This window comes from Rhopalosiphum maidis, chromosome 2 (assembly GCF_003676215.2).
Source record: "Rhopalosiphum maidis isolate BTI-1 chromosome 2, ASM367621v3, whole genome shotgun sequence".
NCBI classification, from domain to species: Eukaryota; Metazoa; Arthropoda; class Insecta; order Hemiptera; family Aphididae; genus Rhopalosiphum; species Rhopalosiphum maidis.
Genome location: NC_040878.1, coordinates 48,522,502 through 48,549,552, shown reverse-complemented (window position 1 = coordinate 48,549,552; position 27,051 = coordinate 48,522,502). Strand labels below are relative to the sequence as shown.

General features: G+C 25.3%; 4 protein-coding genes across 8 annotated transcripts; 2 read left to right on the top strand and 2 right to left on the bottom strand.

Annotated features, from left to right (window-relative positions):
• Positions 1 to 1,500: 1,500 nt before the first annotated feature.
• LOC113553308 lies at positions 1,501 to 4,973 on the bottom strand. The gene is made up of 9 exons (XM_026956574.1): positions 4,611 to 4,973; positions 4,418 to 4,533; positions 4,159 to 4,227; positions 3,944 to 3,982; positions 2,692 to 2,799; positions 2,522 to 2,628; positions 2,394 to 2,452; positions 2,206 to 2,309; positions 1,501 to 2,142 (listed from the first exon to the last, which is right to left on the bottom strand). The coding sequence occupies exons 2-9, from the start codon at positions 4,517 to 4,519 to the stop codon at positions 1,942 to 1,944; spliced, it is 789 nt and encodes a 262-aa protein (XP_026812375.1). The 5' UTR covers positions 4,520 to 4,533; positions 4,611 to 4,973; the 3' UTR covers positions 1,501 to 1,941.
• A 1,772-nt stretch (positions 4,974 to 6,745) lies between these two features.
• On the top strand, positions 6,746 to 7,486 carry LOC113553353 (guanine nucleotide-binding protein subunit gamma-1-like). Its single transcript, XM_026956652.1, has one exon. The coding sequence runs from the start codon at positions 7,031 to 7,033 to the stop codon at positions 7,241 to 7,243; it is 213 nt and encodes a 70-aa protein (XP_026812453.1). The 5' UTR covers positions 6,746 to 7,030; the 3' UTR covers positions 7,244 to 7,486.
• A 1,896-nt stretch (positions 7,487 to 9,382) lies between these two features.
• LOC113551032 (superoxide dismutase [Cu-Zn]) lies at positions 9,383 to 11,617 on the bottom strand. 2 transcript variants are annotated; one of them, XM_026953035.1, is made up of 5 exons: positions 11,462 to 11,588; positions 11,197 to 11,377; positions 11,034 to 11,130; positions 10,148 to 10,335; positions 9,383 to 9,812 (listed from the first exon to the last, which is right to left on the bottom strand). In XM_026953035.1, exons 2-5 carry the CDS (start codon positions 11,260 to 11,262, stop codon positions 9,705 to 9,707), a joined length of 459 nt encoding a protein of 152 aa, XP_026808836.1. In that variant the 5' UTR covers positions 11,263 to 11,377; positions 11,462 to 11,588; the 3' UTR covers positions 9,383 to 9,704. The 2 variants fall into 2 exon arrangements, with proteins under 2 accessions (XP_026808836.1, XP_026808835.1); XM_026953034.1 differs by having other exon boundaries at positions 11,197 to 11,617.
• Positions 11,618 to 12,732: 1,115 nt separating this feature from the next.
• LOC113553244 (C2 domain-containing protein 5) lies at positions 12,733 to 22,900 on the top strand. 4 transcript variants are annotated; one of them, XM_026956468.1, is made up of 21 exons: positions 12,733 to 12,905; positions 13,644 to 13,854; positions 13,924 to 14,119; positions 14,192 to 14,335; positions 14,401 to 14,614; positions 15,479 to 15,607; positions 17,504 to 17,595; positions 19,140 to 19,301; positions 19,394 to 19,562; positions 19,625 to 19,769; positions 19,961 to 20,103; positions 20,168 to 20,402; positions 20,454 to 20,660; positions 20,719 to 20,817; positions 20,885 to 21,103; positions 21,169 to 21,271; positions 21,720 to 21,815; positions 21,959 to 22,062; positions 22,197 to 22,322; positions 22,392 to 22,538; positions 22,723 to 22,900. In XM_026956468.1, the coding sequence occupies exons 2-21, from the start codon at positions 13,678 to 13,680 to the stop codon at positions 22,783 to 22,785; spliced, it is 2,970 nt and encodes a 989-aa protein (XP_026812269.1). In that variant the 5' UTR covers positions 12,733 to 12,905; positions 13,644 to 13,677; the 3' UTR covers positions 22,786 to 22,900. The 4 variants fall into 4 exon arrangements, with proteins under 4 accessions (XP_026812269.1, XP_026812268.1, XP_026812267.1 ...); XM_026956467.1 differs by having other exon boundaries at positions 17,321 to 17,595; XM_026956466.1 differs by having other exon boundaries at positions 17,315 to 17,595.
• The last annotated feature ends 4,151 nt before the right edge of the window (positions 22,901 to 27,051 follow it).

Here is a 27,051-nt window from a genome sequence, read left to right as displayed (position 1 = left end):
CAAACCACGATTACTCTATGAGCCTGACACTGATAATATTTATTGTTAGAGTTTTTTATATCGTAAAAATTTAAAATCCAGACATGAAATGATAGAATATAATAATGTAATATTATGTCTAAGCAAAAATCGTGTATGTTTAATCTATGATATAATTTATAGTAGATAATTTTAATTAAATCATGGGGACCATGGTTAGATATCCAATTAATGAAAATCCATTACATTTAAGATATACTAAAGAAAATGTTAGTTTGTTATTATTTTTATAAAAAAAATATACCACAACGTTGACTAAATTAGTAGATATATCATTAAAATTATTTATAAAATGGAAATGTTTGTAATACAAATTATAATAATAATAATACATTCTGTTTATCAAACAATACGACTGCTTGGCCCATAAATAATGTTATATTATTTATACTCGAAAAAAACTAGATTTAATAAATCATTTACGATTCTGATTTCTGAACGGAACGAAGAATATATTGATTTTTTAATGCATATATCTTTTCTCAGAACACTTTTTAAGGCAGGTTATAATATTTTCTGGTAGAAAAGTGAATCAAGTTAGTACTTTGGGAGGGTCAAGAGTAAAAAATGCCCAGTATTTTTCTAAATAATCAGGATAAATAAACAAAAAAATTTAACGAAAATTTTTAATTTGATTTTTTTTTGTAATTCTAAAAATATTAACCGTAGATTTATGTAATTTTCACCAAATGTTCTAGGCTGTTAAATCGTCAGCTTAGAATTGTTTTTTAGTATACAATGATATTCGATCATTAAATTCAAATTTAATAACTTTCATTATAATAGTCCATTATAAATGCCTAATGTACAACAGTGGTAACCACTTTTTTTTTTTTAATGTCATATATATATTATTAATTACATAAATTAAAATAAATTTTTTTTATAAATAATACAGAAAAAAAAATATTAAATATATCACAGCTAACAAAGTAAATGTTGAGAATCTTGCGGGCACCCAATTCATTGATTCTCTACATGTATTACTATAAGCATAGGCGTAAATTCGGGGGAGACTTAATCCCCCTATATTTTATAGTTTTTCAAGAAATTTAAGGTTATTTATTAGAGAAAATTATAAAATGTAAAACGTAATTCCTAATCAGGATATCTGATAGTTAAATGTGTTATGTGAACATTAAAGCTTCATGTATGAATTTTGTATAGTGAATTTGTATAAAATTTAAATGATTGAACTATACATTAATATTTTATAACAACGATAAAAAGTTATGTATTATACAACGTTAAGTAGATTATTTTGAAGTTTTTATACAAATCTTAGTATCTTATATAATAAATGTTACAATAAAATTGTAAAATTTATATGTAGGGGTGTAGGAACAAAACCCTCCAAAGGACTGTTCTGATTATAATTTTAGCTCCCCCCTTCTAACAAGATATTTACACCCATGACTATAAGTTATAGTATCTTAAATCATAGTTATAATAGTGGAACAATAAAATAAAAATGTTGGTCTTTATTTATTTATAAAAAACAAGTTACAAGTGACAGCTATTTAAAAATAACAAATTTTTGTTTTTAACCATTATTTTAAATAAAGGAAGTTTTCTATTTTCCTGTAATAGTGTACACCTCGATCATGATCATGAATCAAAATAAATAATAACACACATCATAATTAAAGTATTTTCTTAGTAATTAGGTAATGAGTTAATAGTACCATAATAATACCACAGAACAAATTAATTATCATTACTGATAACACTTGTCAGGAGTCAACCAGGTAATATTAGAAAATTATACAGCCATCACAATACATTTGTCATCTATATAAAGATTGTAGATTTAAAAACATTTACAAGTTACAGATTTTTTAATATATCTTGTACAATATAATGAAGAAATAAAATGAAAATTCTTTTAAAATGAATTTGATTTCATGCAACAGATGATTTTAAATAATTTAAGGCTTTTTCATAATCGTTATCAAATCTCTTCAACACTATAATGTTCTGTATCGTGTTGGTAAATCCATCTGCTACTAACATCTCTAATAAAACATCAATATCTTTAGATATAGGACGTGAAGCGGATTTAGGTGTTTTTAATTTTATGGTTTCGGACATGGTTGATGAGTTCTGTAATATATAATAAGTTTTTAATAAAATAAAATTAATGTGGAAATGATATTGTAACTTTACATTATTAGTAGGAGTAGTTGTTGATGATAACTTTTCCTTGTCCTTTTTGGTTTTTTTTTTATGTACATCTACGTTGGGCTTTAATTCTTTTATGTCTCCTTCACCTAAATACGATTAATATATTTATTTTAAAAATTATTATGTATTAGAACTTTATATCACATATAACTTCAAAATGTCAAACTTACCCAAGGAATCCTTTAATTTGTTTCCAGAATCTATCTGTAAGTGCTCTGCCAAAATCGACCTATACACAAATACTAAAATGAATATCATTGATTATAAATACTAGTATCCATATAATATATTAAGATACCTAATAGTAGAAAAAGTACTAGTTTTATCTTCATCAATTTTTTTGATAAATTCATCTGATAATTTATCGATTTTAGATGTTAAGTTGTCAATTTTATTTGATAAAATCTGAAATTCCAATTACATGTAGTTAATGTTTAAATAAAATAATAAAATAACATTTTACATTACCATAAATTGAGCGCTTGTGTCATTTGGAAATTTACGAATTATAGTTACTACAAGTTCTACATTGCAATAAACTTCTTTGGTTACAGCATTATAGGAGAGTTTTGTTTGCTATAATTAATATATACTGTTAATAAGTAAATAAATGTTAAGTATATAATTCTATAACTATAAAACAATTATTTTAAAAAACTCATAAAAATTAGTTAACAAAATAACAAAATTGTGTAATAGTACTTGTTTATTAATGTCTATACAGAATTTATCACTCTGCCACTAGATAACTTTCTGTTTCTCAGAAATTTTTTATAAATCATTACAAAACTTTCAAATTAAAGTTAATTAAAATAATAGTTTTAAATTAATAATTAAAATTTCATGATTACATATAATATTTAAATAAACACAAAACAATTTGACAATTTTCAAATTCAAATTCTTTTACTTATTTATGCAGTAAAAATGTAATGCTTAATCTCATTAGTTTTAATTTTTAACAATATTTTAATCCTGTCTGGGGAAAATGTGCGACCTCTTACATCAGTAAAATTCAAATCTTCCAAAATAAAGTACTACGTATAATTACAAATGCTCCTTGGTTTATAAGGAATATAAACCTGCACAAAGACCTTCAAACCCAAGAAATCGTAGACCACATAAAAACATTATCAAAAAACTTCCATAGCTCAATGCTCAACTCATCTGATTCACTTTATTATAATTTTCACGTACATCCACTTCAACGTAAATTAAAACGTGGACATGCTTTCATTATTGTTGTATATGTCTATATTATTTATGTCTCATATTGTTATTATTATTTAAACAGTTCACTGTTACTTAAATTATTATAGTTACGTCAATTGGCGTAACAATCACTAATGTATATATTGTAATTGTAGATATTTAATATTCTATCTCACTAGTTAAATTACTTATCTTAATTATTAATCATGTTCAAATAACCAAAAATGTACAATTGTAAATATCATTAGGTGCGCAGATAGCCAAGGAACATCTTATTTTTAATAATAAAAAAAAAAAAAACAATATTTTAAAATAAGTTAATGAAATTTATAAGATAAAAAAAGCAAATTTGATGCCAATCTACTTCAATAATTAAAGTAGTAAAAACTCAAAAAAATAACGTCAACAGTTTTCTTTGAAATAAAAATAAAACTTTAACTTATATAATAATTTATGAGCTAAATAAAATGTTTTTGTTTCAATAAGTTTAATACTATTTTATCTTTACCTTTAAACATTCAATATCATCATCTGATTGGAGTTCCATCTATAAAAAAATTAATTTTAAACTAAATTAAATTAAACTTAAATTAAATTTTAAGTAAATTTAATGCAGTATACTCGGGTATAATATGTAATCATAATTTAATGCAGTAGTCGAAAGTCTAAGGGTTATTTTAATAATAACAGTTTATAATATTAAATGTATTAGAATTATCTTACTATTTTCCCGTCAGGTGTTGGACACAATATCACTAACTCATCTGTTTCCTCCAATAGTAATTCATTTTTCTATAAAAGTATAAAATATCACAAATTGAATTGAATTGATAGGATAAATCATATTGAAAAAAATTAAAAAATGATGAGTAATTTTTAATACTAGAAGCACTAGAATCTAAAATAAAAAAGTAAAATCAAGAGGCATTGGTAAAATTTCTGATTAATAATGTAACTGTTAAGTATTAAACTATTTATTTACCAGCGTTTCAAGGAATCCAGACATATCTGTAGGTGCTATTATTTTACGTTCAATCAATTCTTTTTCATAGCGAATTTTAAATGTAATGAAAACGTTAGACATGTTCAGGTATGTATCTGTTTTAATTTAAAACAAATACTTAAATAATTATTAAATAAAATTAGACAAAAAATTACTGAATTTATAAATATACTTATGCTTTGATGCTATACAAAATATGATGAGTTGAATGCGAACGCGAAGAAAAGATGATTAAATACAATTTAATAGTTTATCTTGTGTCCGTGTCCAGTGGTCAAATATTAAGTTATTTTGTGAAAATTGAAGAATGTCGAATATTGAAGAATCAGTGTTATCCGTGACCGTAGTCTGTGAAATGTTTGAGACTAGCAACTGATAAATTCTGAAGTGCTGAGTGCTGACTATGCAGTTGCAGTATTTATTTTTTAAGTAGTTCAGACGGCAGAGACAAATATGGTATGATCGCAATGGTCTAGATTTGATTCAAGTCTGCGCAAGACAAGGCAGACCTATTGTTATTATATGTTATAGCAGCAGCTGCTGCCCATGATTAAAGATATACCTCTGTCCTCTATACCTAAGTAATATCTTTAATCATGGCTATTACCATGACTATGTTTGAGATTGGGCAAGTTCTCCCAAAATATTATAGTTCTAATGCACGATTTTCTCAATTTTGGTACAATATTACTACAATATTATAATATTTTTATTAAAGTTAATTATTATTTAGAAATACAATTATTTGGACAATTATCCTAATAATCTAATAAATAATTAAAAATTAATATTCTTACAGCCATATTTTCCCAACGACATATTTCCAATTACCAGTTCTTCCAATTTTTTTTTAAATCTTAAACAATTACTAATTTGTAATCTAATTCCAATATTTATTTATTTTACGAATTAACACCTAACGACTTTTACAATGATACTATGATATGATATACATGCACCATTCGTACTTTTTACCGTAACATAAATCTATAAAATTAAATACAAGAAATGCTCTTAACGGGAGAATAATGGTGTAATTGCAGTTAAATTGTGATGAACAAGCCCCCTACTATCTAAAAATGGATACAGTGTTAAGTGTTTTATTTTATTTTATTATTTTAATGTAATTAATGTAATTAATGTAATTATTCATTAATAATAAGGAATTTAACTAAGGATTAAGAATAATATTTGTGTTATCTATAAATTATACTCGCGTCATTTCTGATTTCCATCTTATTTAAGGATTTTTGAAACGATTTTGTGAAGCGAATATTTTTTTTAACCTTTTTTTGTTTGGTTGGTTGTGGTTTTGGTGAAGTTGGTGGTTTGGAGCTTCCAAATTTGAGGTAGAAGAGCTAGAGAAATTTATTTTGTTGTTAGTCTTTATAACTGTATTGGGCGATAAAGGGGAGGGCGATCACCACGTCTCTCCCTATAAATCCGCCTCTGATTGTGTCGTTATTTTTCAAAATTTTGATCGGAGTAATTGGACTAATTTGATTGCTATTTGCTTTGATGTTTATTAATATTCATTTTAAAATAAATTATTTTGTTAAGAATTATTTTTTCAAACATTTTGTTTCGTAATGGTTTTAATTATGTGAAAATAAATAATTTTAAAAACGTTAATACTTTTTGAGATAATGAGTATTCACTATTAAAATAATTGCCTGCTGCAGACAGCAGGCGCAGACTACTATTGATTGATCGAGCTCTAAGTTTCGTTCGATTTCGATGAACAGCATACGAATACCAGTGGCGTATATAGAAAATAATTTCAGGGGGGGTTAAAAAAAATGTCCATTCTTAAATTCCAATTAATTATACGATCAAAATCAATGTCTGTACCAACCATACATTTCCGGAGGTTTGAATCCCTAAATCCTTACCCCCCCACTATATACGCCACTGACGTATACATTATAGTAATACAAACAACCGGAGATGGCATTATTATAGTTACTGTGATACACAAGGCAGGATTTAGGCTTTGTAAGCCCCTTGGCTCAACCTGTGGTGAGGCCCTACCAGAGGGTTTCAGAGGAAATAGAAAGGGCATATGCATAAACAGAGGCTAGAGAGTCCAAACCCACTCTAAAATATAATTTTCTGTGACAATAATACATATTAACTATAAATATATTTATACAATTTTTTGTCCTTCAATGTTAGCCCGTTGAAAGCTAATTTAATTATGCATGGAATAAAAAAAAAATTTATTTAGTTATAAACTTGGTGTTTTGGTGAATTGCTGATAACATTTTTCAATTGACAAACATTATCAGTCTATATTCTAAACCAACTCCCAAGGCGATTATCAATACTGCTAAGCTTTAGCATTTAGTAACTACTGTTGAATGTGAAGTGTTAACTATTTTATCTCAACTATAATTTAAACAATAAAGTACAGCTTAATTTTGTTTATTGTTTATACAATTATTATTAAAAACATTTAAACTGATTTGTTAATTATTATATTGATCAATATCCGCCCACTTCAAGTCACTTCTAGTCCTTACATTGGACTTGTATTTCTGTTTGTAAGTGTGACCACACCCATCGAAAATAGGCCTATCCGATACTGCAGTCATGGACATGATGATTTCCAATCTGCAACAGCAGCGGCAGATAACGGAACAGCTTCGCCGAGAAGCAGCTGTGAAACGTATACCTGTTTCACAAGCTATACAAGACATTATAAAGTATATCAGAGAAAGAGAAATGGAAGATTGTCTAATGGTTGGTTTTTCATCACAGAAAGCTAATCCATTCAGAGAGAAAAGTAGTTGTGCAGTCATTTAAATTTATGTATTATTTAAAAGTTAAAACTACTTACAATTAATATTGAAATTTTAAAAGAAACAAAAATAAACAATTTATACTATATCTACTGTATTAACGAGTACCTATTGATCAATTATAATTATTTTAACTTCTCATTTACAAATTTTTGTTTGCTTAGCTATGTACCAGTAAAAATTTATTATATTATATAATGTGTATTATCTGATTCATTTTTTTAAAGCAATAAAATGTTTGTACGACAATTAATATTTTTTATTTGTTTATTTAATTTGTACTTAGTCACAAGTGGATAGAAGTAAAATACCAAACACATACATTTTGAGTTTGATATAATTCATTAAATCATATTTATATATTAAAAAGTTACTATTAGTAAATAATCAAGTAATAGATTCCTCCCCTAAAAAAAAAAAAAAAATTAGGAAGTGAACTTTCTTTGTTAAATTAATTGATGAGAAAATCATGGAATGTAGATAAATTAGTTAGGTCAGAGATGGATTTATAGAACTACCGCTTGCATGGCTTGGAGTTGAATTTTATTTGCCTATAAACTTAACCACAAGTAAAATATATTTTTTAAGTACTTTTTGAAATTATTTGTCAAAAATAACATACTGATTTCTGACACTGTTCTATAGAGTATTACCCAATGCATTGTTTTAGTCAAGAAAATAGGATACCAAATCCAGTACAATATTGGAATCAGTGGCATTGATGTCGAACAAAATTTTGAATGTTTTGGTCACAGCCACCCTATTTAAATTTTACCACCTATCTCGCCACAATATTAGCAATATAATAGTGATTTATAGGATAAATTAATCGATACTCATATACCACACCTACCATCTATAAATTTTGTATGGTCATGACTAGACTTCAACCCCAAGTTTGGCGTCACTGTTTGTTAAAACAATTAATGTATTTAATATTTATATAATAGATCTATTATGATTTACTTAAATAATTAAGTTCTTGTCTTCTTGAAGTTAAACAAATTGTTTACAACATAAATGAATGGAAAAATAAAATTTTACTGGTATAAAATAACATTCTATTTAATTTATTTAACCTGCTTTTTTTCTATGAAAATGTGTATTATATCTTCAAATTGTATTCTATTTATTATATAATTTTCAATCAAAATAGCTAGTTTAATTTTTTTTGTCTTAATATTGAATATGCAAGTAGTTTTTCATCTGCTTTAAAGAAGGAAAACAGTACAGTGATTTTTTGGCTGCCTCGTCATGACCATTCCTTCCATAACTTTAAAAAAATAAACAGAATTGTCACAATTATATTTTTGTACATAAATATTTATCAAAGAAATCTCAGTACCTTAGGTTTATAATTAGATTTTACATTTTATACATTATACTTGAACAAATAAAAATAATATTAATTTTTTCATTTGTGTTAAATAATAAATTAAACAATAATCACTAAATAGAACCACTGAATTAGATAACCAATACGTTAGATTACTAAAATGCATAACTAAAGAAATGTGAGTATTTTCCCTATAATTATTTATTTATATTTCAACTGGTATTACCCTTTAACATTTAAATTACAATATTCATTATAATTTAAAAGTATTAAAAAATTTACAATATAAAATAATACAGAATGATAATTAAATATACCTAAAACAAAAAGTAGGTTCGCATTGGTACTTTACTTAAGACACTTACTTAAGTCACTTTATTAGTTTATTGAATAATTGGTGGTGTAGGTTTGAATTAAGAATAAATCACACATTCCATGTGATTGATCTGGTGTATCTATGAATGAGATACTTTAAGAAACTTAAAGTTCAATAGAGATTAAAAGAGAAGACAAGTAACATAATCACTTAATAAGCCATAAATTAATTTAAGTTAAAACATTTCTCTGCGATCTTTCAGCAAGTTTGTTAAGATTTGCAATTGACGTATATAAGCGGACATTTAGTTGAATTTTTAGGGGGGCTATAATAATCCAATGTAAAATGACCTCGTACCTCCTTTCTATACACAAATATGATATACTACTTTTGATTTTTTGTGGGTCTAAGCCTCTTTAAGTCTCCCTGATGTCCGCCTATGTTGGTGCATAGTTGTAAGGTGCCTGTTAGTAAAATAATAAAAATACAAATAATCTTTTTTTATATATTTAAAATGTTATTTTTGATCAAAATTCTTATACTAACAAATAATAATGCTAAATAACCACACCAAAAATATATATTGAAAACAATTAAAATTTTTATTAGTAACAATTTTTGGAATCTATTTCAGAAGTTAATTCAGTAAAAATAAAACAAATCACCTACTTACTATTAATAATAAATTAAAATGTATACTAATTTGTTTTTATTTATGTATTTGATTGATAAAAATATATAAATATTTGTTTTCTACAATATGTTATAAATCCATTTAATAACAAACACAATTTATACTATAGCAGATATTATTTATTTGGTGATTCCAATAACTCCACAAGCAATTCTGGCTCCAGCATTCCCTGTAGTAGCGCTTAACTCATGACCTCCTTTACCTAAATCATCTTGGTCAGCATGTACCTATAAAAAGAATAAATTTTAAAATAAATAAAATTTGTTAGATTGAGTGAAGTAAATATAATACCTAGTAATATCATGTCATAATGGTCATAGCTTAAACAGTTAAATTTAATGATAGCTAGTGTGTATAATAAGGAATTTTGTAATTTAGTAATTTAAAATAATGAAATTATCATAAAATATTAAAATATTATAGTTTTAAAACAATTATATGAATTTTATTAATTCCTAATTCCAATAAATCCTTAGAATCAATAAACTATTTAAGTATTTAACTAGTTTATATGTGTATCATATAACTTTGCATTACATATTAAAAAAATATATATATTTACCACTAAAGTACGACCTATAATATTGAGAGGTCCTGTGAGAGATATGATTGAGTCATGGAAATTTACTTTTGTCACCGATGAACCAGGAGCTTCAATATTACCTAAGTCACCAACATGTCTCACATCATCATCGGGAGCTCCATGGGTTTTACCAAAAGGATTAAAATGTGGACCAGAGCTCATACAACCTAAAAACAATATTATATTATATCCACTAATAAGATTGAAGAATTTATTATATTTGTATTTTATATATTATGGTAAAAATTAGAATTATTTAATTAAATACACTTATTTATTTTAATTTTAACTGGTACAGGATTATAATTACTCATATGTTAACCATAAAATAATATCTTAGAAACAAAAATACTATGTAACACTAAAATTGAATACATGACAAATTGGAAATCAATAATAATTCATTGAAGACTTCAAAGTTTTGTTGAATAGATATTTCTCAGATAAAAAGAAAGAAAAATTCAAATGTTTTTTTTTTTTTTTTTTACTGATAATTCCTAATTGATTTTGCTCTGTGTTTAATAATATTCCGTTGTTTAGACATGCTAGATTAAAAACTAAGACTGCAAGATTTCTAACATTATAATCTCAAATGATTTGCATATTAATTGCAGATTGACAATTTGAACAAATGTTTTTTTTTAAATGAAATAACAAAAAAACCAAATCTTTTAATTTGACACCTATAAAAATATCTGCACCCTGTCCTATAGCACTTGCTCTCTTTGCTGAAGTCCTTTAGCACAACCTTGGTAAAAAAAAATAACTTAGTCAGTAACAATGTGACAACATATAACAAACTAAATTAAAAACTAAAATCTAGAAATTGTGGTTAAGAATTGAACAAATATATTATTTAACTTACCATTAGTGTTGTCGCCGAATTCGTGTATATGAAATCCATGGAGGCCTTTAGATAGTCCAGTTACTTCACCAGTAACTTCAACAGGAGATTTTTCATCCTAAAAATAAAAATAAATTAATAAGTACTATAACAACTGTAGTACCTATATTTGTCGTGTACTTACAGTTTGCGAGAAAAAAATGGTACCTTTCACATTTTCACCATTTAATACACATACTGCTTTTACCATTTTTAAAAATTATTTTTTTCAGTAAGTACGTTTCAAAATATTTTTTAACTTACGCGTTAAAATGTTCGTAATTTTGTAATAAGAAGTAAAAGTTACGTCAATACGTGATTTTAGTCTATAAATATAATAATGATTAATGACCTAATGAATAATGATTAATAAATTATAAAAGATTATGCAACGTTACTAAATACGTGACCTCGAGTATGTAATTATGAGACTTGAAACATGGAAACAGAAAATACGATAATTATTAATGTAACTATGGAAGAATCGAAAATACCAATACAAAATTAATAAAATTCAAATAATGAAATGTATTCTCCCGATTGTGCCTATCTATATATCATAGTATTATCTAATATCTGTATTTCATGAGTAATGGGCTGTATGCCATAACTTCATAAATATGAAGTTCACTACCGACATTAGCGACAATATATAGAGCATGACTTAAAATCCGCGTGTTCCTAAAATGTTTACTTTATAGATCGCGTAGTCGTACCTATTGATCTAACGATTCTAACGACCAAAATAGTAAAAGTGTCATTTTGTTATGCTATTTCCAATCTTTTTATCACATTTTTTTTCCCAAAAGTTCTTTTTCACAATACTATTTTAGTATTTTAGTTTAGCCAGTTAGCCACACTACATTTTTCAATTTTTTCAAGAAATTTAAGGTTATTTATTAGAGAACATTTTAAAATGTAAAACGTAATTCCTAATCAAAATATCCGATAGGTATGTGTTAAACTGTTATATGAGAATTTAAGTTTTATGTAAGCATTTTGTATGGTAAATTTGTAATAAAATTAAAATGATTGAGCTATACGTTAATATTTTATAACGATAACGATAAAAAGTTATGTATTATACGCCGTTAAATAAATAATTTTGAAGTTTTTATATACATTGTATATAATAATTAATAAATGTTGCAATAAAATTGTAAAATTTATATGTAGGTGGTTTGGGGGGCGAAACCCTCCGTGAGCTTGTACTGTTTATAATTTTAGCCCTCCCTCTAACAAGGCCTATGAGTACAATAAAATCAGACCACCAATTGACAACCGTCATCAATCATAATATATTCTGTATTTATATGAATCGACAGTGATAAATAATAAATATTAAATATGAATATATGATACCAAATTTGTAAGCATGTTATTAATATGAATTAAGAACTAAGAAGTAAAAGAAGTAACTAGGTACTAACAACTAGTACTAATAACCACTAAATATAGTAACTAAGTCATACAGTAATATTAATGTAATATTATTAATACTACTCTATGAACTAAGTTCATGGCTATTGGTTATATTATCTTATATTGAGTTATATACCGCTGACTGGTTGAACACGAAGTTTATGTTAAGGAACAGCTGTTTATTCTGTTATCTTTTATCAGTTTGTATTTTAAAGTTTAAACCGGTTCAATTAAAAATTGATAAACATAAAATGTTCAATTAATTTATTAATGTTCGATTTATACCTATTATGATTAATGAATTGTTTTAAATGTTGATATTTTTAAGGTATCTATGGTATTAATCTAATTTACTTATATGTTAATTTAACACTTCATTTACATCTAGAGTTGACCTCAATTGTACAGTGTGTCATTAATAACTTCAAGGAGGTAATAATTATTTGCTTTACATTTATGAGTAATCTACTGCTATTTGATTTTAAGAATAATATTTACTGACAAATGTAAAAGTTATTTAACATGAATAAAAATATATCCTGGTTATTTTATAAAACTACTGACTGGGAGGCCATGGTCTATGATCTAAATTAATGGTTATGTTAGATGTTAGATGATTAAATTTAAATAGTCTATGCTGTAATATATCTCCTAGCTTATAGACTAAATAACCACCATTTTAGTCATATTTAATATATTAATAATAACAAATCTATCTATTATGTTTCATACAACTCTAATCTCTACACAGTACATGTTATCCATTGTAGCATATCCTTATACTCAAGAGTTTAAGGTTTATGATTGTAAGTTGTTTTATTGGTATCCCATCTGAAATCTACATCACATCCTTATATAACATCACTACATAAATTCTAAATATACTTGTTAAAGAGGTCCCATAAATTCCCTAGAAGCTTTTGTAGGATATTATATACTTAAATATATAAACATGTATATCTAACCTTTGTGATTTAAACACTGGTGCCAATGATTTTTAACATTTTGTAACTAAAAATCATATATTTTTAACAATCAACTCTATTAAAACTTCTAATTTGATAAATCTTTTTTATTTAAATTTTTCTAATAGTTAATTATAAACATTAGATTATATTTTATTTAATTAATAAAATATTTTTTTTTTTATATTATTCCATTGTCAAATAGTGATATGCTATAAGTTATACCTAGTATTAAGAAAATGCCAGGAAAAGTGAAAGTACGTGTATTGGCTGGTCGAAATTTACCAGTCATGGATCGGTCAAGTGATACTACTGATGCTTATGTTGAAGTAAAGCTTGGAAGCACAACATACAAGACTGATGTTTGTAGGAAGTCATTAAATCCTCAATGGAATTCTGACTGGTATAAATTTGAAGTGAGTTTTCTATTATTATAAATTCTTAGTTCACAAACATTATTAACATGAATCTACTTATGATATCAGTTAGATGATATAGAACTTCAAGATGAGCCTCTTCAAATTAGAATTATGGATCATGATACATATTCAGCTAATGATGCTATTGGAAAAGTATACTTTAATTTAAATCCATTACTTTTACCACAGCCAACAGTAGTTCAATTATCAGGTCAACAAATTTTAGCTGATACTTTGATTTCAAACCAGAGTCAGACTACAGGTACAAATTATACATATACCCGATACTTATAGTGTATAAAACATTTTTCCTAAACATATTGTGTTATTTTAGGAGGTTCTGTGGTATCTGGATGGTTTCCTGTTTTTGATACAATGCATGGTATTCGAGGTGAAGTACATATCATTATAAAAGTAGAACTATTTTCAGACTTTAATAGATTTCGTCAATCATCATGTGGAATTCAATTTTTTTACTGTTAGTTCATATTGGTGAATAATATGCTTATGATATTGTTTTTAAATTGATTTTTTTGTTAACAGCTGGAGCAGGAATAACAGCACATACAGAATGGGTGCATGGCTTTGTTGAAGAATTAGTGGTTGAAGATGATCCTGAATATCAGTGGCTTGATAAAATTCGTACACCTCGTGCTACTAATGAAGCACGACAAACCATATTCCTAAAGCTTTCTAATGAAGTACAGAGACGTATAGGCTTAAAGGTTTTAGAACTTGGAGCAAATGCTGTAATTGGGTTAGTTATTTTATTTTGTACCATTGTTAAAAGTTACAATAAATATTCTAAAATGTCAGTTTCATTAAGTATAAAATAGTTGGTTAGATGTTTCAACATTTGAGTAATTTAAAATTTCCAATGGATTTCAATTGGATTTCCAATGTATTGCTTGTATAATTTTAAAAAGAATACATTTTATTTATATAGTAGATAAAAATATTTTATTATTTTAGGTAACAATTAAAAATTGGAAATGATCTATTCTGTGTTAATTAAAAAAGAGTAAAAAAAAACATTCACATGACTCAATCTTAGCATTAAAAACTAGTAACTTAACAAAAATTAAATAATACTATAAATACGTAATGCCAATGTGATTATTTATTGCTGATTATTTTATTTAGACTCAACTCATTAGTATTTTATGGAAGCAATTTATAGCAATAGCCACTATATGTCACTAGTGAGTCGAATCCAAATTAAAATAATGAGTGATAAATTATTGCGTTGGCATTTGTGGCATTGTGTATCTATAGTGTTATTCAATCTATGTTAATAGTTATTAGTTTTTATCACTGAGACTGAATCCTATGGGTGTTTTTTTAATTCTTTTTTTAATTTGCTTTTTTTTTTTTTTTAATTTTTACCCAAAACAATAGAATATTATTATTTACTGTACAAAGAAAATATATTCTTTTTATAATGTTATAGCTTATAGGTAATTAGAGATTTAGAAATCAAAAATAACATCTACTAACTATTAAATAGATATTATTGTTCTATTTTATTAAATTATGTTATAAACTATGAATACATATTTATTGTGTAAACATAATAAATATATTATACTATTTATTAAATAATGAACTACTTTTTTTTTAGATATAATCAATATTTTGATTTGGAAGGAGAATCTGGAATTGTTGTTCGTGGTATTGGAACTGCAGTTACATTAGTGCGACATTTGACATTACCATCAGTAAATTTAAATTTACAGCCAACAATTGACGAGTAAGTACATTATTTTTGAATTATTAATTAAAAATTTAAATATTTTCTTCCAATATTATAATATTTCCTTCTAGTTGTATTTATTATTTTATATGTGATTTAAAAAATAATGAATATACAAATCTTGTATACCTTTTAATTTTTAATACTATTATGTTGATTTATATATTTTTAAACAAATAAAACAATAAATTACATTTTTACAAAAGTATATATTATATAATTTATTTTCAATACTTAAAAAATTTAAATTTATGCAAGATTAAATGTAATAATTGCCTTTCTTGTTTACAATTATATTTTCAAAGTAAAATATGTATTTATGTACAATGTAATGTACATTGTACATTATATGTATACCTTAATATTGATATATTAGTATATTACTGATCCTCAATAAATCGACAACAATTATTACCATTCAATTAAATGATTAATCTTAGAATATGTTATAACATGAGAGTTAATTTAAAATCAGTAACTCAAAAATTGATGTTTAATTGATGTAATTTTGCCAGCCCTATAAACAATTTTAGTTAAAAATATATTGAGTCAGGGTAGCTGGTGAGTGTAAACGACTAAGAAAACAGTTTCATAATAAATAGTACCAGGATCTGAGATCTGAGATTTTGTCACCATGCCACTGGCTAGAATATTAAAAAATATATTTTTAAATAAATAAATTTATGTAGCTGAAAAAAATTTAGAAATACAGTATAATTCTAATTAAGTATTAGGTTATTATAAGTAAATATTTTCAAAAAAATATTAACTATTTGCATTTTGTGTTTATTTTGTTTGAAGTTTGGATTTTCATAACTCATTTGTACAAACTGATTATACTAACCATAGCAGTTCATTTAATAACAAAAACAAAAAAACCTATTCTATCCGTAAAATGTCTCCTCAAATTCTAAAATCAAACACTGTGGATTTTGCTGAATTGTCTAGTATGAAAAGCTTATTTGATCAAGAAGATATGCGTACATCAAAATTTAAAAGACAAAATAGATTTTTAAAAGCTATTACTTTCCAAAATTCACAACAAAAAAACAAAAAAAAACAAATGTACTCTACTTCAGTAGAATCTGCTAGTTCATCATCAGATCATGATAGACATTATAATACTTGTAATTCGGCTTTAGCATTCTTAGCACAAGCTACTTTAGATTTTAATTCATCGTTTGACTTACCTTCAGAGTCTGAAGAAACACAACCTTACAATTCACGAAGTCAATTAACCAGACAACCTAGTATTGATACAAATTGTTCTAAATTATCTTTAGAATATTTGTTTCACCCTAATGATCGAGGTGAAAAAGTAGTACCTGATTTAATTTTACCTTCCTCTAGTTCATTAAATTCGATTTCTGATTCTACAACTGAGTCAGAAATGGCTATCGGGTTTGAAATATCAAAACTTAATGTACGAGACTTATCTCCTTGTACATCTGATAATCCTACTTATTACTCAGACTCTTCAGACTCAATTGGTTCAGATTCAGTTGATATTGTGAGCACAAATTCAGAATATTTATTTCAAAAGCCAAATACTCCTCCATTATCAAGAATAGTGTGTACAGATAGACCCAATACGCCTCCGATTTCTAAAATTATTCATCTAAGCAACATTAAACCAAGTTTACTTAGTAATCATTTAACAAATGTATGTGCATCCAGAAGTGTGTCACCTTATAACTCTAGTAGTTTTAGTAATTCACAGAGTACAATTTTACACAACACGCCACCTTTGCCAATGGTTTCTAATTCTGATGTAGAATGTATAATTAACAAAGAACCCAGCTTAATAAAACTCGAAGAAAATGTTTGTCCTGTTTTCTCTGATAATATAACTGCATCCGAGTGTTCTTCGCATGCTTTTAACTGTGATGACAGGAACATTGAAACAGCCGAGTCACCTAGCAAAGCCTCACACCTTCCAATGCATCGAAGGTCATCAGACTCAGAAATCAATAATGCACCAAAAGGTAATTTATGTGTTTATGTATTCCATAGATGTTATAGCCTTGATTAAAATCATATTGTTTGTTAATTATTTTATTTTCTTATAAAAACTTAAATTCTTGGAATTTTTTTAAAGTCATTATTTTTAAAATGTTAAGTATTTAGCTAGATTTTATTAATTTTTAAAAATAATGAATTATTAATATATATTTTACCTATTATAATATCTTATTTGTCATAAATATATTTTTATTTATTTAAACTGTCTTTTGAGAAGAAGATGATGTTTGACAACTGTATTATGTATGAAGTTCACAATTGTTTATATTTTATTCTTTTAAAATAATTCCAAATAAATATCAGACATTTTCATAATTTTATTATTCAAATTTACATTGTAGGTACTTACTAACTATTAAAATAAAAATATAATAAATATATAAAATCATTTTTTTCAGTCACGAGTACATTTTTAGTATTCAGGTAAGAACAATACTATGTTGTGTGCACATTTCTACATTACGCACTATTCATCAGTGATATGTTTAAGAATTTTTTCCTAAAAAATATTCATATATTACTATTTGATTACCCTTTTCTCTGGACTATTCAGTTGGTTTATCATCTGAGTTCAATATTTTCAAAGTATTTGTTAGTCATTAAAGTTGATCATCATGGCTAATGACCATTTTTTATACAGTGTATAAAATATAATATATACATAATTGCTACTCCTCTATGTGCGCCTTGGTTAATTATTTAATAATGTATTAATCATATTCTTAAAAAAATTTTTTTATCTTAAGATGATTATTGTGTCTGTTTAAGGGATTTGTAAGAGTAAATTAGTATACTGTATCCCAATTTACATTCTACATAGTCTACAATGTGTACTATGCACTTTATCATGACGAATTATTGGTGAATTATACATTCTTAACTTCACAAAGGCATAGTCAATATTAAACAAATATACTTACTACAATGGTAGTAACTAGTAACCTATGGTGGTAAGGATTTTGTTTAGTGTGTAGAGGTGGAGGATATAAATTGTATTATACACAACATACATGCATAAGATAAAAAATATTATCGATATAATTGTTTACATAATCTACCAGTTATAATATTTAAAACTTATTTTACCAGAAGAAATATTATGTCTACAACAATTAACATTAATACAAATGTATTGAAAAATCAATAGAAGGTATCCATGCTATAATTTAGAATTAAAAATATAAAATTGAATGATCTTATATTATAGTAATATTTACAAAATATAGTTAAAACATTAATCATACTGAATGATTTTGTATCTATTAAAATTTAAAGTATAACACATAATACATAATCATATTTTTTTTACTAATATAGCAGTAGTATTACCAGAACAATTTTAATTATTATGGTTTTACAAAATTTAGTAAATAATTTTGTGTATGAATACCAAATGGGCAATGGTTATATTGTTAAAAACGTGAAGCATGTACAATAACATTATTTACAATATAATATATATCTATTATGTATAACTTACATTAACAATAAATTAATACATTTTTAGGTAACAGTTTGGCGGGAAGTGGAAGTTCAACAGTTAGTTCACATCGATCACATGGACATACAATGTTTCATCGCTCAATTTTAAGCAAAGATACTTTGGATGCAATGGAATATCCATTTCTTACAATGACCAAATATCCTCCTGGTTTTATTGTTCATTTAGGTTAATGAATAGTTTTAAATTAAATCACTTCACAATAATTTTGACAATTTTGTATAATTATAAATAAATTTTATAAAATAAAAATTATTTAGGTGGTATGGTAAATGCCAAATCGGTTAAACTACTTGAACGCATGTCCAATATGGAAGAACCAGAAAGTAGAGATTCTTGGTGGAGTGAATTAAGACTTGAAATGAGATCCCATGCAAGAGCTCTGTCTTGTAATGTAATTTTGGGTTATTCAGAACATACTTCAATATGGTATATACTATACAAGATTATACATAAATATTTATTAAAATATATTTTATGTTTTTTTATAGTGATGATGTTTGTGTATTGAGTGCAATGGGAACAGCTGCAGTTGTAAATCTTATGCCATCAGTAAATCCCGGTGGATATTTTTCTGGAATTTACCCCAATGTACCTCTTGCAGATATACCAGAACCTTTAATCTCAAGTACATATGTGAGTCTATAAAAATTTTACTTAGACATAATTACTAAATTAAAACTTATTATTAAAATAAAAAAGGTAGGAGAGTGGATACCGCTCTGCTGTACACTGGCGTTTGTCCTCTTAAGAATTTTATTTTGTTATATTGTAACAATTATTTAATTCATTTGTTAGAATTATTAAACTTCAAAATTTGTTTTTAGTCATGTAATAGTAGAACTCATAAACACTCTTCAAGTAATAGTCATGAAAAATTGGATTCCTTACCATGTTCTATCTGTCATATACCATATAATGAGCATAGTGTACCATTTTCTATGAATATGAAATATTGTTCTACGTGCAAGTAAGAGATTTAAATTATGATTTTTTTTAAATATTTTTCTGTTTAACTAATTTTGTACATGCAGACGAAATAAAGTACCACATATACTTTTATCTTCATTGGAACCTATGGAAAGACTTACTATTCGAGGTACTGGAACTTTATTGCAAACGTTTGTTTGTCGTAATAAACGTGAATTAAAAGGAGAGATGAATGCTAAAGAAATATCAGATGGCTTACCATTTCTTGAATATGAATTACATAGTCAGTTATTGAATAAATTACGAGTAAAAGGAATGAATGCTATTTTTGGACTCAAAGTAAATAAGTTACTATCATTTTGGTAGGTTAATAATTCTTAATTTGTTTAGATTCAAGTTTGTCTTGGCGAACGAGTGGTCTCTTTACATGCTACTGGTACTGCTATGTACATTACTTGTTTGCCTGAACCACCATTACCGTTAGTAAAAGCTGGTAAATCTTGGGCTCACCCAGATCAACAACAAGTATTACGTGCTCAAAAACTACTAAATGATGCCGTGGTTAATAACAGACAACACTATCATCTTATTCAAAAAGTAATATTAGTGTATACTATATCATAATAAAATGTAATTATTATTATTTTATTCATAGGAAGATGAATCTGAAAATATATCATCTAACAGTATTGGAAAAACTACTTTACCTGATATTAACTTAAGTTATGGAAATAGAGACACATGTATTTTAGAAGTATAAATTATCTTGACCATATTTTTTTAAGTTATCAAATAATAATTTAACTTAATTTTATTTTTAGATGGATGATGCAGAGGATTTAGATGTAGTATCTCAATTGTTAGAACCAACTCCGCCTGGTTCATTTTTACTGTCCAATACTGATGTTCTTCCTGGAACTGGCTCAGAAGTTTTCCCTATGGAACCAGTATGTAATCTTCAAATGTTTACTCAAGTTTGGAGATCTAAAGCACATTACACCAATGGAAATTTTGACAAACAACTTCAACGAATGCTTCAAGTAAGTCATATTTGCTAACAAATCAATAGAAAAATATTTGTATAATATACATTTATAATTTTTAGGGACTATTTTTTAAACTTAGGAGGATGACACCATGTGGACTGGGAAAACTATCATTTAAGATTGATATTCCAGAACCAGATGAATTGCAAATATCAATTGTTGGTTAGTTATCTTTATTTTTTCATTGACCAGCAAATAATATCTATCGCAATCAAAGTTTTGAGTAGCTTCCTGGTGTTAGTTGATTTATAATTTGTCTTAATTAATCTAAATTTCATCATTATTGTTTATATTATAAATTTAAGTTGTCAGTGGTGGTACTGGTATTTATTCTTTCTGAGATTATTTATTTTTTCTCTTCTTTTTCAATTAAAGATATTGTGGTCTGATTCAATTAGGTAGTATGTAAATGAAATGACTAGTATGTCAACCATTTTATCAATAGGCAGAACATTTTGTGATAGTAGTGATTCTTAGATAATGGGATTTATAGGTTTCTTTGAATACTTTTGACTATTATATAAAAAAAAATTGAGACTATGAGTTGAAAATGGTACTATCAGACAAATCAACATTAATTAATTAAATATTTGTTGATTATTAATTTTAGGTATGGCATTAGGTCTTGGTGAATCTGATAAAACAACTGCCAAACAAATTTTAAAACGAAGACAATTACCTTTAAAAGATTTTGAGCAAAAAACAGGTATGTCTGCAATTAATTAGACCATTTATAATACAGTTAATTATTGTTATATTTTTTTTTATTGATTTGATCAAATGTATACTTTATTATACATATTTTTATTTATACTTTAATCTTATCTAATATCAATTGTTTTTGTATAGAAGAACTTATATTTAAGTTAGAAGAAGATGTTTCATTAGGACACGGGGAAAAAAAAGTAAGAAAATTTGAACGAGCACCTCGTCCAAATAGATTATCTACTCATGTAAGTTAAACAAAAATAACGTCTATAATAGACGTTTTAGAAAATTTTAGTGTATTATAATAATACACTAATATATAATTATTTTTTGATTAGTTTTATTTGTTTTTAATAATATTCATGTAATATAATTACAGGCTGCCCCAAAAGACAGATACGGTGTGGATATTACACCAATGACTTATATACCTGGTGCCAAGATCGAACGATATTTAGGAAATTTAAACTTTTTTTTCATACGTGAAAGCACATGCATTAGAGAGGTAAAAACATTGTGAAGATACATCATTAATATTTAATTTGTTGTGACGACTTATTTATTTATAATTTAGAGTGGTGGTCTAAGTGGCTTTGTTCATTGTTTTGTTGCTGAAGTAATGGCGATAGTACGTGCACATGTAACTGCACTTGGTGGAAATGCAATGGTCGCTTACTTTATGAATGAATGTATTTTGCTAAATAATCCTCATAAAAATCAAGTAAGTTGTATATGAATAATGTACATAATATTTTTAAATATCAATTTACTTGTTTCTACATTGGCTAAAATAATTGTCACTTAACTTGGATTTTTACATAATATGTAATTTTCTTTATAACTGAATATTATAGAATCACTTTATCTTACTAATTATACTGGAAAAAACACTTTTTTAATTTTAGGGGCAGTGTCTTCTAAATGTTGGAGGTGATGTTGTTGAAGTATCATACTTTAATGAGGATTAATAGTTATTACTTATTACTTATTAGACTATGGTTGTATACTTGTATATTGATTTTTATAAATTATAAATATTTTCAATTGACCATTCTATTTCAAATAGTTATTAAACGTCAATATGTTTATATAGTTGACAATAATAATTTAATAGAGATATGTACTTAAATAGAAAAATTCTTAGTAACATTTTTAAAATTGTTTAATTAATAATGTCTGTATTGCCAATTTAAATTAAATATTTAAAAAAAAATTACTATAGACTTTTAAAATAGTAAATATAATCTCATGTTTTTGTAGTAAATATTTATTATTTTTTGATATATACTTCATATTTAATTTTAATTTTTGTAAATATTCTAACATATTTTAAGAATGTCAAAACTATAAAATATTTCTTGTAAAAATTAAAATATATTTTAATTAATTATTTGACAATTTAATTTTTGTTTTTTTTTTTGTATGTAAAATAATATTTTTGATGTATTTATTTCTTGAAATTTTATTTATATACAAAGGACTATTAGGTATCAAACAAAATTAAGAAAAAAAGTAAGTTGAGTAATATCATATTGTTGAATAGATGTTTTGATATACATATATTATATGTAAAAATGTTGATAATTTATTTTAATTATCAGCATTTAATCAATTGTATTATACATTTAAAAAAAAAGATTGAGTTATGTACATAATCTACTCTTTAAAATTATTTATTTATCTTGATTTTAATAATTTAATCATAGTTTTAGATTTTGGACAGATTGATGAGGAGTATTTGTTTTGTTTTACTTTACTAAAAATATTTTTTTAATTTATTTGCTTACAATTAGGTTTTGGAGTGTCTGAATGTGTCATACGTTGCTTTTAACTTTGAGCATAGTTTCTGGTAACAAATTTAATAGTCATAGCTCATTGTTGGTATTTTAGGGAGACAAAAATATAAAAATCTTAGAACTTTTCTTTTTTTTACAACAAATTTATTCAAATTATTTTAAGTTAAATACTTTTTTTAATAATTGAGAGAAATTAACAAAAAAAAGATGAAAAAACTGTAATATTTATATGCAATGCCAGCTATTAAATAATTTATTATATTTTGCAATTAATCAAGAAAGAAACCTAGAGACTTATATTTCAACCGAATATTTAAATTTTTTCCAAAGTTTTATTTAATTATCCGGAATATTGATATAATTATTGGAATAAAGTAGGTATCGAGTATACATACAAAATATTTGCATATATATATACAGACACACACGATAGACGATAGTGATGTAACTAAATAGTCTATTCAGTACGCCGTGTGATCATAATGTTGTATTATTTAAATTAATTGAAATGAAAAAAAATGACGTTTGTTTGATGTATACCTACATAAATAGGTTTCGAAGAGTTTCTACAATTTAGTAAGTTATTTTAATGGATGTGCTTAATTTAAATTCAATAATAAATCTTGGTGTATAAAATATGATTCTAAGCATTCTACTTTTCAGTTTCGTACATCGCGTACAATTATAGAAAAATGATTTTAATCCCTATGAATAATATGTTTTAAATTACTATATAAATTAATTAAAATTATTACTTTTCTTGTATTTTATTTATTGAATTTCGTCAAAATTTGATTAAACATTTTACATAGTACCTATGTATTTTCGATTAATTCTAATGACAATAAGAACTTAGAAACAATCGAGTATTAAATTTCAACGATTGTTTTAACACATTTTATCAAGATAAATCGTAAATTGAATAAATTCAACAATTTAAAGTACCTTTAAATAGCACCAAAAATTCACATATTTATAAAATATCTAGAAAATACGTATATAAATATTTAGTATTAAAAAATGTTAACTAGTAAATATTCCAGTTTTCTGTGATTGATATTTTTACTTTAAATTCGATAGAAGTAGTACAAACTAAATCTAATTTTTTATCAGAAATCATCTTCAATATTGAAAATAGAAGCATTTTTCTGCTATAAAATGTCTGAAGATTAAAAAAAAATACATTCATACACACACACACACATCATTATAAAATTAATACATTCATCGTTCTGATCAGATTTTAAAATTATGTAAGCAGCATTAAACTAGTTATTTGAGTTATAAATCACCTTTTGTATTATTTATACAAATTGATAGGTAATATTATTTGATACCTTCCATTTTGGTACCATGCTGTTTTCCAATCAACAAAATATTTCGGTAAATAATTTTTAGTTTCTGAAAATATAATGATATAATTAATTTTTTTACCTCAACATTTGTGTTAATTAATTTGTAATTATTTTTAACAAAAAAATGTCGTAAAGCCAAATTAATAGGTATGTATTAGTACAGTAGTAATTATTTCAAATTGTATACAGACAATATTATTATAAACGAATCGACAAAATATTTAATTAAATTATTGAAATAATAAATATTTATTTTGTAACAATTACAGTTATAACAGAATAATGGATGTTGCATAATACGCTTTTTTTAAATTATGGTTATTGAGCATTTGCCTTGAAATTGTAGTTATAATTAATTATACTATATATACCTTTTATTATATGAGTTAATTAAAGTTTAAATGCTTATAATATAGATAATAAATATTTGATCAATTATCATTACCTATTTCTATTTTCTAATAATTTTTATTTTATCTATGATACCTATTGTTAAAAAAAAAAATAACGCCATTATAATAAATTAATGTTTATACCACTCAGAGTTTGAAATTGTAAGGTTATTCAAATTTCAAACCAAGAAAGTCAAAAGCAATCAAGAAAAATCTTTGAGCACATTATCTGAATTTTTTAGTTATTTTAGAAGTCATCAGTTCCCGTAACATTATTTATAATTATTGGTAAAGACGAGTTTATGAATAATAATTTTTGAGAAATATATTAATAGGAATACCGGCGACATTTAAAAAAGTTATACCAGAATCTATAAAATTCATAATAATAAATTAGTTACAATTAGATAGAAACAAAAATTCAATTTTTATGTATAAGTATTGATGTATTTTGAGTAATTGGCAATTATTGTAGTTCTGCTCATCGAGTATCGACTCTTCTGTCTTGTATAACAATATCCACTGCGTGAAGGAAATTTATTTTGTTGGTTCTGCAATTTATATTTTATACAAAGTAGATTCCCGGAAAGACATATTTTTATAAGAAGTCTGCATTCGTGTAAAATATCGATTTAGTTATTTTTCAATCCTGTTGAATTCTCAACATTTTTTACCTCGTTTTTTATGCGTTCCAATTTTAATTCGTCCTTTGTTAGTAATTTATTCTACAATAGTGATCGGAAAAAAAGTCTTGTGTTTAGCTACAAGCTGTTGAATAACATCGCAATGGCAACAGTTATCCATTCTCGTACGGCTCAGGCGCAGTAGGAGAACGTCATGTTACATCTACAGTTTTTTGTATGCTGTGTAGTGTGTACAACACCTACGCGCGGCGAACCACCATTATATATTTAATAATTGATAGATATAACGTGAAATATAATTCATAACGAATGATTATAATAAGTACCTACCTTTAAATTTTATATTATATTTGCACAAAGTATTTGTGTATATGAGAGACATTCCAGAGTTTCTGAGTTTGATAATTTATTTAGCAGTGTAAATCATTTCTCACAATATAGTTTGATCGTAGTATTATACTAGTTACTAGTAGTGTCAAACTGGAAAATATAAACTAATTGCGCAATGTAAATTATTATTAAAGGTAGATTAATTATTATGCGCCTTGAATTTTCTTTTTTAAACAGAGTTAGAACTTAGAATATTAAACATCTAGATACACTAAGAATATTTAACCTATAGATATAAGATGTCGGTACCTAACTACTTATAATTATTTTGGTTGGTTGATCATGGCTAAGGTTTTATAAATTTATGACAAACCCAATGAATTTTATATTTTAAACCTTCTTAATTTTAAATAATATGAATTTTAATTTCATATATTTCACACCTACTTATTACCGCAGTAAGTATAAATGTACAGTATCACTTATTAAATAAATAACTGATGAAAATTCAAATTTCCAAACATTTTATTTGTAATTGCAGTGAAACGATAAGGGAACTTACCAGTTCGATGATAACATTTAATATTTATTAGGTAAGTAAATTTTACAATATTTGATGAAATATGTTTCACGTTTGGTAATCTCTGGTCTTTATTTTAATTTTATAATAGTATTATGGGTTGATTTTATAGGTATGTATCTAGTAACAATTTAATA